At 58.4% G+C, this 17948-nt stretch overlaps 1 protein-coding gene and 1 long non-coding RNA gene across 4 annotated transcripts in view; one reads left to right on the top strand and one right to left on the bottom strand.

Annotated features, from left to right (window-relative positions):
• The window catches only part of ZDHHC11 (zinc finger DHHC-type containing 11), a 55836-nt gene extending 43172 nt beyond the window's left edge, over positions 1-12664 (top strand). Inside the window, exons 10-12 of one of the 3 annotated variants that reach the window (XM_059173566.1) lie at positions 3474-3567; positions 8492-8540; positions 11803-11949. In XM_059173566.1, the coding sequence (XP_059029549.1) occupies positions 3474-3567; positions 8492-8529 (132 nt within the window). In that variant the 3' untranslated portion in view covers positions 8530-8540; positions 11803-11949. Of the gene's footprint in view, positions 1-3470; positions 3568-8491; positions 8541-11802 lie in introns of all 3 variants that reach the window. The other 2 variants (XM_059173565.1, XM_059173563.1) reach the window with 2 other exon arrangements.
• LOC131831529 (uncharacterized) lies at positions 12621-16843 on the bottom strand. Its single transcript, XR_009353672.1, has 2 exons — positions 13380-16843; positions 12621-13275 (listed from the first exon to the last, which is right to left on the bottom strand). It is a non-coding gene; the product is annotated as an uncharacterized LOC131831529 (long non-coding RNA).
• Positions 16844-17948: the final 1105 nt, after the last annotated feature.

Raw genomic sequence — 17948 nt, 5'->3', positions numbered from 1 at the left:
GATACGAGGAATTTGAGAAGACAGAGGATCATAGGGGAAGGGAGGGAAAATGAAAGAAGATGAAACCAGAGAGAGAGAGACAAACCATGAGACTCTTAATCTCAGGAAACAAACGGAGAGTTGCTGGGAGCTGGGGGTAGGGATGGGGTGGCTGGGTGATGGACATTGAGGAGGGTATGTGCTATATCAAGTGCTGTGAAATGTGTAAGACTGCTGAATCACAGACCTGTACCCCTGCTACAAATGACACCTTATATGTTAATTTAAAAAATGTGGGCAAAGCTTTATGCAGGGGTGTTCACTATCACATTGTTTATAATAACAAAAACTCTGTAACAATCAAAAAACACAAAATCAAGTGAGTCATTAAGCAGCATAGGCTGAATGTCTGACTTGGAAAGATGATGCAGCCGCTGGAGAGTCTGGCTGTGGAAACTATGTAAGGAGTTCTTCAAAAGATTTTATTGCTGACTTGAGAGGGAGTGGGAGAGAGCTCGCAGGGGCGGGGGGGAGAGGGCCAAGCCGACTCGCCGCTGGGCAGGAGCCCCACCCAGGACCCTGAGATCATGACCTGAGCCGAAGGCAGAGGCTCCACCGACGGAGCCCCCCAGGCGCCTCTTTAATAATACTGTTTAAATGCTTATGATATAATAATGGGGAAAAGCAGTATGAAATTACATTTATGGCAAATTTACGATTGTATAAAGCAAAACAAATCCTATGAATGGGGAAATCAAGATTGACAGGAAATGCCGAGAAACGCATTCGGATGATGGAACTCTGGGTACGTTTTAGTTTTCTCGATTTTGCAAAGGGTTAAGTATATTCACCTGATTCTTAGAGTGAAAATATATGAAATAATATTTAAAATTGTTTTACAATTTAAAAAGAAGGAAAAGGAAACATGGTGCGTTGGACTTCATCAAAAGCCTGGCTCAGAGTTGAACAAGCCCAGGTGAAACGATGTTCAGCATCATTGCAGGAAAGCAGGAGGCAGCCCCAGCACGAGGGCCCTGTCCCCGCTACAGGGACGGCCGCACAAGGCTGTCCGAGCCCGGCGGTGCTGACCAACAGAGCCGTGCCCGTCGCCGCGGACACAGACGGTGCCTTCAGTGACAGACCCCAGATCCCCCAGTCTGGAGGCTGGAAGCCTGAGACCCAGGGGCCGTCAAGGTTGGGTCCTCCTGATGCCTCTGTCCTCCACGCCCCACCGGCGTCCTCGAAGAGCCCTTTCTCTGTGCACCTCCGTCCCTGCCGCTGTCGCCTCACACGCAGACCCATCACCAAGGTCAGGGCCGCCTGGTGACCTCACTTAACACGTACCCTCCGTATGAACCCCATCGCCAATGTGGGCGCACTCAGGGTGCCCGGGTGCCGGGGCGCCGGGCGAGAAGCAAGAGGGCTCAGAGTGAGGCTGGGGCCCAGGGCAGGGAGGGAGGCGCGCCTCTGTGCTGACCGCTTCCCTGGACCCCAAATGAGCTTCTGATGACGTGGGTTTTGAGAGTGAGCTCTGTGTCAGGCACTCCTCTGTTCTCATGTCGCAGACTATCATTTGCACCCTCACAGGACTCAGGCAGCAAGCCGACGTCCCCTGCCCCTGGGTAAGAGTGCGAGCGTCCCGGATGGTTTCTCCCGACTGAAAAACAGCCGCATGCCCATCCGACCCGCCGCGGAAGACCACAGTGGAAGGCCTCATGGTGCCGTGGTCATGGACTGGGGGACAATACTGTGTCCCCGAGGTCACGGGTGTGGACAGCCTCTCAGGCTGCTCATCGCACTGGCTTCACATGGAGAGTTCGGGCGGCGCTCCTTGGCCTCGCCCCCTGCGACGGGAGCTGGTGGCAAGCCCCAGGGGGGTCCGCTGTTCTTCTGCACCTAGAAGGGCGGGGGGCAGCGAGCGGAGGGCGCAGGCCCTTGCCGTGTTGCCACGGGCCGGGCCGCGTTCGGCTTGTCCTTTGGCCCTTTGGTCTTTGTGGGGCTGCGAAGTCAGCACCCGCAGCTGCGCGCACAGGCCCCCGGGGGCACATGGCCTTTCGACCCTCTGTGCTGCAGGCGCAGAAAGTGGCCCCGGACCGATCGTTGCCTGGTTTCCAGCACACGTTTTAAAGGGTGAGATCAGGGGACTTCTGTCCCCATGACCGACCGCAGCAGGACAGGTCGCCTTCCCCTGCAATACTGAGCAAGAGGAGAGGGTCGCGCTGCAACCGTTAGTGAGGGCTGGGTCTCTACACCACTCACCCGAGCCCACCGCGAGCACAGGCTCCCTTTGTCCTTGAGGGGACAGCGCTGGGAAACACCGTCCTGGCTGGTCTGGAGATCTCGCGTCCTTCCTCCAGCGCCATCGAATGCAATTTAAAATAAAATTAAAAAGGACAAGGCATTTTCTTGACTCTCACTCACCAAACACAGAGACACACAGGCGTCGCTCTGGGCCCCCTCGACCCTGGCCCGGCCCCCAACTGCTGAGCAGGGTGTGGGAGAGGCGGCCCCCAGGGAGGCACATGCCCCTCCCCCTGCACCGCCCTCTGCTCTCCCACACCCCTGCTGCCACGGCCCTGGCCCAGCCTCCTGTGGGGGGGGGCTTGCTGGGACCACGAGGGACATGGTGCTGATGGAGTCAGCGGGCCATGCTGGGGACGCGGGCAGAGATGAGGACAGGATACTGGAGGGGACATGAGGGAGGCTGCTCTCTTGCTCAGAAGACAGACCCACACATGGTGCCCGTGGGAACTGGTCCAGGTTCCCCTGGGGCCCCTGAGACCCCCTGGATGGTCAGGGTGCCCGGTGTCGTCCTGTACCCAGCTGGCTTCCTGTGTCCCGACCCGGCAGCCCTGGCTCTGGGGGCAACTAGAACACTATTAGTGCTTTCTTGTTGTGCCAAATGTTTCTGTGGTGACTTAACTGTTTGGATCCAGGAGACCAGTCGGCACTGGAGACCCCCCCACCCCCGCCCCTGCTCCTTGGGCCTCATCGGCCATAGCCGGTGTGGTCTCGGGGCTAGAGGCCAGGCCGGTGGAGAACACGCTCACCCAGGCCCTCGGGGGCGCCCATCGTGGCCACATGTTGGTAGAAGGTCGTGCAGAGTCTCCTCCTGATGGTCTGATGGACCTGTGGGTTTGTTTCTCTGTCGGGGATGCTCAGTTCTCGGACTGTGTGGAAATTGGCCAGTCAGAATGAACACGAGCCAGGAGGACCTGTCCCACAGACAAAGCTCCTTCTGTCCGGTGTTAAAGGATTTCACGCAGGGACTCGGTTTTCCTTTTCTGCTGGCGGTGGAAGCGTAGGGCCCTCCCCACGGGAGCCTCCGGCCTGACTCCCTCAGGCCCTCCAATAGCCTCCCAAGCTCTTCCTGTTCTTGAGACCGCAGACAAGAGGGGACCCTAGCAGGGGGACGTCCTGCTCACCCCGCACACTCACCCCAGGGGGAAGGCCGCCTTGGTGACGGGTTTCTCCTTCCTGTCCCGCCCTAGCAGACCCAGGCGGAAGGTGCTCCTGTCGCTGTCCAGGTCCTCAGATGTGAGCTCCGCCACCACCACCACCAGCCCTGGGAGCGCCCTGTCACTGAAGGTGAGCCCAGGGCTGAAGCTGATGACCCAGCTCAGATGTAGGAGTGAGAGCCCCCCGCAGGGCTTGGGTCCCCCACAGCTGGGGTCCGCATTGTATTCTGAAGACTGGTTGCCCTCATGCTCCAAGGCACCAAGGGTGTTGCCCCCCAGCCAGGGAGGCCCAAGTGGTCAGGACAGTGCTCTCGAACCCTTGGCTTTGAGCTCAGCAAGCTCGCTCCCAACCAACGGAACTCAGATCCCGGCCTCAGACGGCCATGCATGGTCACTGAGTCCACACCCCAGTCCAGCCTGGGACCTTCTCCTCATGTCAGGCTTGGTCCAGAACTCACATCCGATCCTGACACCCTGTGTGCCCTGCTTCACGCCGGGCCCACCTCTCTGTGGGTGACCCCAGGCCTGTAGCTCTCAGCAGAGTGCTTACAAAGGAATGGGCCCCCTAAGGTGAGCTTGGACTTTGGGCCCTTCTGGTATGGAGACGTTACTGGTTCCGCACCCCAGAGTAAGTTTCTTACCCCCACCCCGCCGAGTCCCTGGGTCTCCAGGAGGTGAGGACGTATGGCTGTCACTTCCCAGAGCGAGACGTGCGAGGACTCGGTGAGGGGCAGTGAGCACTGCTGCCCGGTGTTCAGCCTGGACTGGTGCTCAGTAAACACTAGCCCAGCCCAATGCCTTGCTTTAGACCTTGGTGCATATGAATAATGATCTCATCTGGGACACAGACTCATCACTGATCTATGCGTGACCTGCTTTCTAAATTTACTCTGTATTCTATCTTTGGTGTCAGAGGAAGCACCAACCAGCCAAGAAAATGCAGGTCCTGACGTTGGTCTATATCTGCAGCTAGGGTCTTTGTTCTAGTCTTTCCCCTTCCTTCTGCATTTCAAGACCGTACCTGTTCCTAGAAAATACACACATGCAATTCATTGGCTACTCTATTTCACAGAAGGGACACAGTGTGTCTGTGATGTTTGGAATTTGGGGGAATCATCTTTTCATTCACTGCTTAGTAGTCTAGATGGTCGTTCTGTGTCTGTGCTGCTGGGTCCACTTGCCTTCCTTCTGTGATGCTTCTCGCCCCACACTCGCTCGTCCCCTCTGCTGTGGGCATGCAGGACGGACACCGCTGCTCGGGTCTGTAACCAGCAGCAAGTCTGCGTGATAAGGTCAGGGGGGTTTCTAAATTGGGTGCGTAGTCTGCATTCCCACAGAAGTGTATATGAAGCCCAGTTGGTCCATATCCTCCTCAACACCTGGTGCCACAAATCCAGTGGTGCCGGCCGGTGGCTTCCATTCCATCCCAGACTTTCCCCCATGACTGATGGTGCTGAACCTGCGTTTCCCATGTAAGTTTCCCCCAAGGGAAGTGCTTGCTCTTGTCCTTGGCCCAGTTTTCTGTCCAGCCGTTTCTGCTCTTCTTATAGATTTGTTTGAATTCTGTATATATTCTTAATACAAACCCCTCATTAGCTGGGTGCATTACAGATGGAGTGTTACGGAGCAACTTGACTGCATGCTTAGTTTAACCAGACGTCTGATGAGCCGGAGCCATAGCTTTCAATGTACTCACACGTAGACATATTTTATGATAACGCTTTCTGGTCTTGATTGAACTTTAACCCAAGCATCTAAGAGAGTCGTCTGTACTTTCTACTACAAGTTTTCAGCATTGAATTTTGAGACGTGTGTTCTCTATGGTTCACTGGCGTGGTTGGTGTGAGGTAGGGATCCAGCTTCCTCTCTTCCATGTGGGTTTCTGTTATCCCAGCTCCGTTCACTAAACATCAAGTGGACCCTCTTCCCCCGCGATCTGTTTTCTGTATGCCTCATTTTTTTTTTTTTTATTCCACAATGCTTTCACTACTGCCTTTTTTGTATTTAGTTGAATTTGCATACTGTTTCATTTTTATACCTGTCTTCTTTCCTTCTTATATTTTTTAGTTGTCTTCTTACTGGTTATCTTCGGGATTATAATTAACATCTTACATTTATAAGAGTCCAGGTTGAATCATACCAACTTAATTTCAATACCATACAAATACTCCAGTCCTTTCCCTCCATATTGCTAATGTCGCAGATTACATCTTTACACATTGTGCGCCTATTAGGAGAGATTTATAATTATTGTCCCATGAATGTGTCTTTTAAGTCACATAGAGAGGAGGGGAGCTACAAACTCCCAGCACGACCATCCTGGCTCACTTACTGACCCGTGTGGTTGTCTTCACCAGTTCTTTATCTCCTCTACTGTGTAAAGCCTCCATTTTAGCCCCAAAAGCTGCCTTTAGTATTTCGAATAGGGAAGGTCTGTGGGTCCTGAATTCTCTCAGCTTTTGTTTATCTAAGAATGTTTTAATTTCTCCTTTATCCTCAAAAGATCATTTTGCTATATTTAGAATTCTTGGCTGGCAGATTTTATTTTCCTTACAGGACTTTAATGTGCCCTCTGGCTTCCCTGATTTCTGATGGGAACACAGCCATTGATCTTATCAAGGCTCCTTGTACAAGACAAACCATTTCTTTCTCTCTGCTTTCAGAGTCCTCTCTTGGGTTTCTGAGAGTCAGGCAGTGCTACACCTCTTCTGGACAAACCCTTCTGAGATTTCCCTGCTTGGACTTAGTTGAGCATCTTGGATGTGTAGATCCATACCTTCCATCACATTTGGGAAGCGTGTAGCAAGCGTTTCTTCAGATATTTTTCCCTCTGCCCCCTCTCTTCTCCTTTGGGACCTTAAATCAACCAGGCACTGTTCATGTTCCTTCATTCCATTCTCTCCCTGGTCCCCAGACTGGATAATTTCATTTGTCTTCGAGCTCACGGATCCTTTCTTCTGCTCAAATGTGGTGATCTCCACTAGTGAATTTTTAATTTCACACTTATCAGTGGTAGAATTTCTGTTTGGTTCCTTTGTGTAGTTCCTATCTCTTTATTGATATACTTTTTGTTTATTCAATATTTTTCCAATTTTCTTTCATTCTTTGCCTTGGATCATTGAGCATGTTTAAGACGGCTTATATAATATTCTTGACTATTAAATGTCTGGGCTTTTTCTGGAAAATTCTGTCAAATTCTTTTCCTCCTTTGAATGGGCCATATTTTCCTATTTCTTTGTCTGTTTTATTATTTTTTTTGTTGAGAATTGGATATTCTGAGTATTACAATGTGGCAAATCTGGACACCAGATTCTCCCACTGCTTGGGGATTGTAGGTGTTTGAATTATCAGATTGTGACACTCTTAAGTCTGTATTGCCCATTGTGAAGTTTCTCTGATTATCTGTGTGGTCAACAAGTAATTTCCTTAAATGTCAGACTGCAAATAGGGGGAATAAATGTTCTAGTAGATGCTCCCGAAGGGAACTACTGCTGCCGAGGTAGCCAGGACAAGGGAACACCCTTGCTGGCCCCCAAGGACATGAAGAGACCAACCAAGACACACCCCACCCAAGTTTTGGAGTACAGAGTTCCTGTGGGCTGCCCAGACACTAGCTGCTCCAGGAATGAGGGCTGTCCTCCAGCAGCCACAGGAGGGCTGAGGGTGGGTGGCTGATGGCTTGCACACACCGCTCACTTAGGAGCACGGGTAGCATCCCTTCTCTGGTGCTGCATATTGTCACAGTTCTGGTCCAGTTCCCGAGTCTGGAAGAGTTGACCCTGACGGCTCCCCTGAGCATCATGGTTCCTTCCAAGGAGGTTGGATCCCTCGTGCATCCTGCACCGGCACTGTGTCCTCAGGTGAAGGCTGCTGATGTTTGCACCGACACAGTCGCCACCATGCTCCCCACAAATCTCTACCCTGTAGCCCTTCGCCATCCCACTGCCCAGCTCTGTGTTGGTTTTGCTTTCATTTTAAACCAATAGTGTAATCCTTATACTTTCAGGAATACCTCAGTCAGCTTGGCTTCCTGATCCCTGTCCCCTCCTCTACCAGGATTGCTGCCCATTCTGCAGCCATCTTGGGTGGATGCCCTCCGGTCACCTGTGGACTGGGAAGTTTGATGGCAGCAGCCACTCACCTGGCTGCTTAGCCTGTGGGGCCCCCAGTGACCTGTCAGAGCCCTGCCCCCACTCAGCCCTCATCACTGCCTCTAGGTGGATCCCAGGGGCCTCTCTGCCCCGACAGCTCCTCAAACCTTGGTGTTCCGCAGTCTGTTCCCGTTCACTTCCTCCTCTTCAGGGATGGTTGGTCTCCATCTGTAAGGGCTTCTGTTTCCTATAAAGCTGTGTCTTTACTCATCCAAGCATCAGTTTGTATCTTCACTGTAATTCTCAAGTGTTGGTTCGGGGAGGCACACTTCCGATTTAGAAGTGTTCCAGAAACATCTATCCTTAGGGGTCTTTCAACACCTCCAAGGGGAGATTGTGCAGAACCCCAGTGCCTGGTCCCTGCCACATGCAGCCCCGAGCGTTAGGATGAGCGCCGTCCCTGGCCCCTTGCCGAGACCCGTGCTCCCCCCTCCTATTAGGCCAGCCCACTGAATGGGGTGATAAGTCACCTCTTGCCCAGCCCAGTGGCACCAGGACAAGGAATATGCTTCCTGTTTTCAGGAGGTGATGTGAAGACGCTCGGGGCTCCTGGGTCACCAGGACTTGCCACCAGCGATCAGAGTTGTGAGGAGAAGGCGCCAGGCAAGGGGTGGCCTGGGCTGTGTCCTTGTCGCCCCTTCATCATGCTGGGGGTCCACGTGGGCCCCCTCAGCCCCCATGAGACCTTCCCACTCATCAGACACCACTTGTCTCCATTGTGATGTGCGTGCAGAGGGAAAGCCCACATCCCCGCCGCAGGGTCTGGTCAGCAGCTTCCCACTGAAGTGAGTGCTCCGGACCCAGGTGGCGAGGCGGTGGGCCGCGTCCCGGAACCCGTTGGGGCAGGGCTCTGGCAGCGCGACAAAAGCTGCATTCTTATTCCTGTCGCTCCTCTCTCCGCAGGTGTCAGAGGGTCCGCCGCGAGACCCGAGGCCGCCTGAGCGGGAGGAAGGTGAGGCACCTCACAGCCTGGGTGTTGGGGTCTACACAGTTCAATGCTCGAGAGTTAAAGATTTCCCACGGAAGAAAAAATGGGAGAAATCAGCAACGGGGGGCTGGGACACTGTTGTCAGCGGCACAGAGGACAAGCTGGGGCTCATGGAGAGGGTCTGCAGACAGGGTCCCACGCTCGCCCGCTGCCACCTGCCGTGCGTGCCGCAAGGCCGCAGGCCGCGCAGTGGGGCCGCGCGGTGGGGCCGGAGCCCCAGCGGACGCTTGGCCGCCAGTCTGAGCCGAGGCCCGGAGGAGCGGCGGCCGCCCGTCTGCTAACAGGCACACAGAGCGAGGCCCACGGCCAGTCGGAGCCGAAGGCCCAGGGTGACCTGCGGAGGCTCTAGCCCGGCCGCCTTCTCTGTCTGCCGGGGGGTCGTCGGTCGCATGTGGGATCCTCACACAGTGCTCCCGAAATGGCATCTCCTCGTCCAAGAAACCCTCGGCCAGGCTACGCCTCCCTTCAGAGCCCCGCGCCTGAGACCCCCCTGCCCTTCACCACGCCCGTGGTGGCGAGTCAGCGGCTCCTGTTTCCAGAACAGGACAGGAGGCTGAGAGGGTGGCTTGATCTTGATGTGAGTCCAGAGGGACTCAAGTTGGACTTAAGGATCTGAATTACAAACAGGTGTTGTGTGTGATGGGGGCCCTGGGCCGCAGGTCCCGCACCTGGTCGGACTACACTGTGGGGGGTGTGCACGCCGCACGGCGGGGTGTGGGGGCTCGGGGACAGCGGAGAGGCCAGGGGTCCTCAGGCCAGGGACAGAGGCAAAGAGAAACCCAGAGGAGAGCCCATGGGCACTGCGTCCCCAGGGGGCTTGTTTTTCACAGCTTTCCAGGAGGGGCAGAGATGACCAAGCTCAGAGCACAGCCAGAACGGGAAGCCTAGAACTTAGCCGTAATGGCGGCTATAGCCGCATTATGGCAGGGAGCCAGAAGAAAGCCCGTTCTCCGTCCCCGCGGGATGCCAGAGTCATCGGCCATCTCAAACTCGGGGTGAGAGGACCCGAGAAAACCCTCTGCCAAGGACTCGGAAGGACTGACGCCCCCAAACTCCTCAGGCTGTGGGTTCACTTGGGGCGATTCTGGACCTGTCATCACCGGTGCCGGGAGCGGGGAAGAAAGGAGCCCTCCTTCCTGCACATGGTGGTGCCCTCGGGAAGGCCAAGGCCACAGCAGAGCCAGACACGCGAGGGTGCCCGGCTCACGGGCCAATCGCAAAGTAAGTGTGGTCATTGTTTTGGGGACAAAAGGCAAAGTGAAACACATGAAGAGAAAACTGTCGTCTACCTGACGAGCGTATCTGAGAACGAGTAGAAGAAAACCGAGGGCCACTGAGGCTCACCCGTTCGCCGAGGGTCCGTGGCCTGTCGTCCGTCAGCCGGGACCTGTGACCTTCAGCCCACAGCGGGGGGGTCACCCGGCACACGAAGGCAGGAGCAGAGCACGGATGACCGTGAGCAAGGCGGGGCTGGGGTCCACACGGGGCCTGGGGTCCCCTGGCAAGGGGGGGGTGTTTACGGAGGTGTGGCTCTTGGAGTCTGGGAGCCCGGGGGCGGCTGGTCATCTTCTAGATAGGTCATCGGCCAACCAGCAAACACCAGAGGCAGAGAAGGCGGGTTTTCGAACCTCCGGTGACTCAAGACAGAGCCCCTTCCAGGGGAGATCGTCAACCTCACTCATTCCAAGGGAAGCCTCCGTGTGGGGGGCTGTCCTCTCGCGCACCTTGGGGCGAAGTGGGAGTAGGCGTTTCTACGTCAGGACGGAGTGCTAGGGAGGGAGAAGGGGCCATTTTCAATGGTGTTTCAGAAGTGAGGTCCCCAGGAAGAGATCGAGCCTGACTTGCAGAGAGACGGGCCCAACTTAGGACCCTCGGAGGAGCCCGAAGGCAGGCGGACGTGGCCCTGCTCGCGGAGTGGACTCGAGCCCGCTGGAGTGCCCGCTGGAGATGCTGCTGCCGAAATGTGTACGGAATTGCCGGGGGTCGAGAATCGCCAAGAGCCCCGAGAAGAAGGGCTGTTTGGGTCGGTGAGCTGCGCCGCTCATGGGAAGCTTGTTGATGAAAGCCAGCCTGACCGCCGACCCGGGCTCTGCACGGGGCCAGCGTGGAGGCCTCCGAGCTGCAAGCTCGTCTGCTCGGACGCTCAGCAGCTGGCAGAGGAGGCCGGAGGAGTGGGGGCAGGGCTCTCATAGATGCTGCTGGAAGGTTTGGTGCCACGTGAGGAGAGCACGGACGGTGTTTGAGCCCTTCCTCCCTTCACACAAAGGGATCTCACGTGGCCTGAAGACGTGTGCGGGAAGGGACAGCTGTGAAAACTGGAAGATGACATTGGGGAGTAGCTGGATGTCCTCCTGGTGTCTGAGGGTTATGTGAGATATTCTGGAAGGCACCAACCCCACAGGAAGACGTAAGTTCACGTGGAAATGAGGGACTTCTGGGTAGTCAGGAGCCATCGAAAAGTGAAGGGTCGTGCCCAAAGCCGGAGACATGTTCGTAAGTCATGTCCATAACGGACACGGGACTAGTGTCCAGAATGACCCCATGAGAAAAACAAATGACTGATGCTGATTGGGCAGTGCACGGAAGGGAGCCCAGAAGCCGCAAACAGGAAAAGCACGCGACTGTCCCGTCGTCGGGAGCTTCGGCCGTAACCGCGCGTGGTGGTCTGATGTCGCGTTAGGGGCGCAGGAGCTGGTCCTGCCAGGGATACGGAGGCCGGGCCCGGGATGGTGCTGGTGCGCGCCGCCGAGATGCCCCGCACGGGAGGCCCTCCGGGGACACCCCACGAGGCAGCGACAGGACGAGGGCCGGCTTGGGGAGGGGAGCACCTGGCTCCCATAGGACGGAGGGAAAGCCGCCCGCATGTTCGTCTGTGGGACACACAGGGGCCCCCGGCCTACCAGGTCTTCATCGCGGATTCTTGTGAACGTGCACCTGTGCGCTCCGCACGGTCCCACAGGTGGGATGTTTCTCACGGAAGATGCCCTGTGTGGGCATCCGTGGTCCTGCCCACTCGCTGGGGAGGGGGGTACTCATGAGCTCTGTGTTCAGGGGTCCTGTGCAGCCCACCCCCGACCCCTGCCGCCCAGCGAGAGGTCAGGACTCGCTGCACCGGCTGCCCCACCTCGAAAGTCCAGGCGAGGGGCTGCCTGCTCCTGCTGCGCCAGCCGGGTGGGCCCCCCGCGCACCTGCCTCTGGCGTTCACTTGGCTTCCTTTGCTCTGCAGGAGCCCCGGAGCCCACGCAGGAGCCCACGCAGGAGCCCACGCCGGAGCCCACGCAGGAGCCCACGCAGGAGCCCACGCAGGAGCCCACGCAGGAGCCCACGCCGGCCGATGGCTCTACCCAGCAGCCCCCCTCGTTGGAGACCCCAGCCTGGGAGTCAGACCTGCAGAACCTCCTACTCCCGTACTCGCTGCTGTGCGGCGGCCCAGATCTGCTGTCCTGGGGGGACGTCCGCCCAGGGAGCCCCCAGGCCCAGGGTGGCATGGCCGCCATGTCCACCGATGAGCGGGGAGCGGGCCCATGAGATCTCCAGGATCGCCAGTCTCTGGAGGGGACACCGGAGGTGGCAGAGGCCAGCACCGCACCATCCAGCCCGGCGGAGGGCCTGTCCTCGGCTCAGGGAGAGGCTGGGCTCTCCCCGTGCCCCTCTGGGGAAGCCCGAGATCATGGCACCTGACCGCCCGGCAGGTCTCACTGCTGCACTCAGAGAGCGGCACATCCTCTGAGGTCCCGAAGGTCCCGGGGTATCCCCATGTCCACGCAGACCCTAGGGGAGCTGTGGTCGGGCTTCCGCAGAGGGCGGGCAGGGAGTCAGGGCAGGGTGGGGAAGCGGAGCCACGGGGGCAGCTTTCCCAGAGACCTGCGTCTGGCTGTGCGGGGCAGCCACGTGGCGAGGGCTGTGACGGTTTCCCCAACAAGCCCCCCGGGTTGTGCCGGGGCTTGAAACAGGCCTGGGGTGCTGTTTTCTCTTGGGATGAGGAGCAAAGTTAACTGTCAGGAACTTAAGCAGTTTTTAAGGATACTCTTCAGAATTCAGGAATTATATTATAGGAAATAATGGAAATTAATTTTATTGGCAAGCAACTTTAAGTCAGTCCTGGTAAATTTTACATTTTTGGGCTTCAGGTGGCTTTTTGGGGAGATGGGGAGGATTTGTAGCCAACCCCCAGCCCCACCCCAACCTGAGCAGTCTGGTGCTGGCCCCTCGAGGCCCATGTGCATGAGGCCTGGGTCTGGGGCTGCAGAACCGGCTCCCAAGCCTATCCCCGCCCCCTGGGGGGGCGGTGCTCGCCTGAGTCAGGCCCGTCCTGGACGGTGACCTTCTGTGGGCCCCGACACGGATGGCTGATTGTTCGGTCTCTGTTCCCTGCTTCTCTCCGGACACTTTCTGCTGTTTCCCCCATTCGTGGCTCATCTGCCGTAGAGGTGGCGCACTTTCCATCTCACACGCTGGAGCTCACAACCTTACAGACTCCATCTGGGGTGCTGCTGTGACTCCCATGTCTCAGACCCCGTGGGAGGCAGTTATATGTGGTGCTCATGCGCTGGGGCAGGACTGGCTCAGTTCCAGACGACCGCTCGCTTGTCACACGCGTCTTACTTTCCTGTTTCTTGGCGCCGTGATGGTTCTCGGTGGGTGCCAGGGACCATTACCTTTTGGGATGCTGAAGTTTTCTCTGTTCTTATCCGTGTTCCTGAAATGTGTTCAGAGATGCGGTTATTTTAGAAGTTTGATCTCTGCGCCTTGGCTGGGGCTCAGGACCAGCCTTGAGCCCACCTCCTTCCCCTGTGGCCTCACCTGTGCCGCTGGAGGCGGAGCCTTCTGCTCAGCGGCCACAGGCATACCCTGTAACCGTGGGCGCATCCCCGGGCAGGGTTTGGCTCCCGTCCAGCCTCACAGCTCTCCCCACCTGCGTGCTGACCGGACCCAGCTGTACCCTCGCGGGGCTGTGGGGCTTCTGCAGATCTCTGGGTCCTATCCTCTTTGGGACTCTGTTCCGTGAGTTCTTTCCCGGAGAGACAAAGAGAGTCTCTCATCTCTGTTTGCTCACCCGGGGCGACTGCCAGGCTCTGCCTGGGTACCCTCCCTGCACAGCGCTCGGTCACTGCCCAGGCGATTGGTGGGGATCCTGCCCTTCAGGGTCCTGGGCTTTGCTGCCTGACGCCCAGTGTTTGGCAAACCTTGCTCCATGTGAGAGGGCACACCTAATTCCTGTCACTTCACCTCAATACAAAAACGTGTTCTGTGACGATCTGACGTGTTCAGTGCTGCTGCCCAAAGTTGGAAATGCAGTTGCGGGAGCAGAGCGGACTGGACCTGCGAAGGCTCAGCCGCTGAGTCACCAGACGGTGGAGAGGCACGTGAGGAACCCCGCCCTGCGAGTGGCGGGGAGGTGATGACCATTCTTGAGGGGACAGCTGTGTTTAGAACCGAGAGCACAGCAGCCACAGTCTTGCGCAGACCAGGAACCTGCACAGGGGAATCACTGTGTCCCTGGAACACTTGCTTAGATTAATTTGGGGAAGATCTGGACTGTACTAGGGGATGGTTTTATGACCAAGTAGAAGCTGCCCCCAATGCCAGCGTCCCGGGAGCCTGCGGCCCCTCTTGGTCCTGGAATCTGTGAAGCCACAGCTGCTGCCACCAGCGTCTTCTCACAGGTTTTCACACGCACAGGGAAGGAGCTCCCCAACGGGCTCTGACCTCCACGTGGCGAACGGGCTGTTCCCATCACTTGCTCATGCATCCCTATGACCTCCCCGAGGGGCCTGGCAGAAAGCCGCCTCCTTCACACAGGCACCTCAGGGCGCCCGTTATTAGCTTCCTGTCGCGGTGACGTGGGGGGCGGGATTGTCCTGCGGGGACCTGCCCTCCTTTGAGCTGGGCGCATTTGGTGCCGGAATGTCCGCCCGCAGGGCTGGAAGAAGAGAAGTCGGCCACAGGTGGACATACGGAGCACGGCACACGGCCACGTGTGGCCAGTTTCAGTGTCCACATGCTCCCAGGAAGACCCCAGCATCTGTCACCGCCCGTGTGGCCCCATCGCCAGGTTAGCTCTTTAGACTAGTGCAGGGGTGGGGCGTGGGGAGTTCAGACTCAAGGAACCCCAGCCCAAGGCGACGTGGCATGCCTTCACCCCTGCTTGGCGGGCCGGTGCCTCTGGAGTTTTCTTAAAGCAAAATCAGTGACAGACCTCAAGTCCTGAAAATCTTATTTAAGTAAAATATTATTTGAATAAAAATTAGGGAATAAATAAGACTTTATCCCCAGTTTTATGATCGTAAGGATAAATTCCCAAGCCAAAACAAGTTTCGGAGGTAAGCTGCACACACCGGCTGTGGGTACCTGCCCGATGTCACTGGGCACCCTTGGGTGAGCTGCTCAGTCCCAGGAGCGGCTGACAGCGGGACAGCTGTCGGGACTGTGCGCGCTCGGGACTGCCAGAAGGCCCCGAGCCCTACTGGACACTGCACTGTTGCCCTCCTGAGAGCCTTACTAATTTTTGTACGAGGGCCCGAATTTGAATTTTGACAGGGTCCCGTACGTGCAGCCAGCCCTGACCGGGACGCCTGTCCCCAGGATGTGGAGCAGAGCCTGACGCAGCCGAGACCGGCGGGGCCGCCCGTCTGAGGAAGACTCCCCGCCCAAGTGAGGCCCACTGGGCAGCCCCGAGACGCCCAGAACTGGCCAGGGGCCGTCCCCCTGCCCTGGGTGCCAGCTGCCTCTGCCACGCAGGGTCATTTTCGCTGCAGTTGGTCTCATCTGGGTTAAGGGCCGTTCCCCACGGTCGAGCAGCGTGAACAGGAGCGCCCGGCAAAGCTCATCTGCGGGGAGACCGCGCGCGCTCTGAGCGGGGCCAGGAAGCCGGCGGTGAGGGAGCTCCCACAGCGCTCGGCGGCCTGCGGGGCGGGGGAGCTGCACGGCATCCCAGCTGTGGCTTGGGGGTCCATGAGTCCCCCCCATTGCTACCTGAGTGCAGCCTTCACTCCACGCACGGACTTCCCACAGCAGGGAGACTGCGGGGGTGGGGCTCGGACAGCCTGCGGCCGAGGACACATTTTCACCAAGAGGATGTGCTCGGGTTCCAGAAATACGCACACTGTGATGTCCCTCCTCCTGCACACAGTGGCCCGCGACCTCCTTCAGGGGCAGAGACCCAGGACCCAGAGCCCATGACAGCCAGATGGGACATGGTGGCTGAGGCGCGGGGACACCAGCCCAGCAGAACCCGAGCCAGCCCCGCCTGCCCACGTGGGGGCAGCGGTCCTGTCCTTCGTTCTCCGACTGCATGCCGCGAAACCTCCCCGGGGATCCAGGACAGCTGGTCTCCCGATGACCTGCTGTGGCTGCTGGACCCCTAGGAGAGCTAGGAAGAGCCCCTGTGCTGGGGGGAGGCCGCCCCCGCAAATCACGGCCTCTTGAAACTCAGATCTCCCCCAGAGAAAGGAAGGGCCTGTGCAGATATATTTAGAGACCACGCGGGGTTATCCGGGTGGGCCCTAAGCCAGTGAGCCATGAGGGAGGAAGCCACGTGAAGACAGAGGCCGAGACAGGAGGCCCGGAGCCCCAGCCGCCGCAGGAAGCAGGACGGCCTTGCCTCCTTCCACAGGTGGGACAGCTCTGCCCACACCTGGACTTTGGACTTCTGGCCCCAGAATGGAGGGGATTTCGGCTGCCAGTGTGTGGCCCTTTGTTCCAGCAGCCCCGGGGACAAGCACAGTACCCCACGAATGCATTTGACTCCGGGCTGCGGGCTATGCCTTTGCGGCCACCACACAGGTGCACGAACGCTTTCCTGCCGACTGAGAGTCGGGTTTTAACAACCGGAGGGCCAGAGCCCAGGGCAGCAGCATCCCTGACAAAGGGCGCACTGGCCCAGCAGCCACGGCTGGAGGAGGAGGGGCCTGTTGACCCCTGGACCAGGGTGCAATTCTATGCGGTGGGGAGCTCCCGGCTTGTGAAGACCTCCTCTGTCTCTCTGGTCAGGGATTCCGTCAGTGTGCGCCGCCAGCACACCTGTGAGCTCAAAAAAATTTCATTTGTGGACAGCCAGTAAAAGTCCAGAAATGGGGCAGACCGCAAGCCCAGCTCCAGCCACGGACTGTTCCAGAAGCAGGGTGCCAGGCCAGCCTGGGGTGTAGAGGCAGGGCTGTGGCTCTGCCCGGCTGCTCCTGGGGCTTCCCCAGTGCCCTGCCCATCACCCCTTCGCCTCTCCACCCCAAAGAACATGAACCTTCAGCATTTTTGCTCCTAAGGCCTGAAGCTCACCTCCGCTGGCCAGCTGCACTGTGTTTGTGTCGGCGTGGGCGTTGGGTTCGCACAGTGGGCTCCGCAGGTGCCAGTAGCTAACATGACGATTGTGGGACCCTGCCGCTTTTCCTCCTTCCCTTGCCCTTGGAGTTACGAACAGACCTGTCCTCCAGCAGTTTGGAGCAGTAGAAACCAGAGGGATTGAGAGGAGGATGTGGGACTCAGGACATTTGTGGGGATGGGCTGGGGCTGGGGCACGAAGGGCTGCCTGTCCTAGCTCTCAGTGTCCCCCCGCCCCCGCCCGATGGGCTAGTGTTCTGCTGGAGAGCCAGCCCCAGCACCCTACTCTGCAGCCATGGGACCCCTTTTCCGATGCCGCGCTGCAGTCTGCTCTGCTGTCTTGGCAGGCGCAGTGACCTTGCTGGAACAGGAGCTGAAACCCAGAGCTGCACTCCCACGGCCTCCGGACCCCCATCTGAGAGCCAGGCAGAGCCTGTGGGGCGGGACGGGGGGTGTGCCTGTGGAGTGTGGAGGGGTCTCTGGAGCTGGGAGAGGGAGGGCCTAGCCCGGAATGGGTGCCAGCGAGGGTGGGGTCTGCCGTCAGGAGGAGGAGGCAGACGCTGGGGCAGTGGTCCTTTGGACAGGTCCGAGGGAAGCTCGGCAGTAAAGCTGGAAGTGACCTTAAAAGCCACGCCCAGGCTGGGCTTCTGCGCTGGAGGGGGTCCCCCGGGGCACAGACAGGGACACCGCTGCCCCGCTGCCGTCCCTGGAGGGAGCCTGCCTGGCCGGGAAGGAGCGCAGGTGTCGGCCGGGAAAGAGAAAGAGAAACTGGCAGAGGATGTCAGGATGGCCGCTGCCCCCGAGCTCAGCAGCCGAGGCCCACCGCGAGCCGAGAAGCACGAGGCCGGGCTGGGGACGCAGCCGCGACTCGTGCGCGGGGAAGGCGGCTCGGTGGCGCCCGGTGTCCGGCGGGTGCTCGGCACCGCCCGACCCCACCCAGGCGCGGGCCGCACGTTCCCGCTGCCCCCAGGCCCCAGGGCGTGGCCCACTGCGCGCCCCGACCTGAGCGCGGTCGGCGAGGTCCCAGCACCGCCCCCGCCCCCCGGCCCGGGGACG

This window comes from Mustela lutreola, chromosome 5 (genome assembly GCF_030435805.1).
Source record: "Mustela lutreola isolate mMusLut2 chromosome 5, mMusLut2.pri, whole genome shotgun sequence".
Lineage (NCBI taxonomy): Eukaryota > Metazoa > Chordata > Mammalia > Carnivora > Mustelidae > Mustela > Mustela lutreola.
The sequence above is the reverse complement of the archived record's forward strand: the minus strand, read 5'-3'. Positions and strand labels throughout refer to the sequence as shown.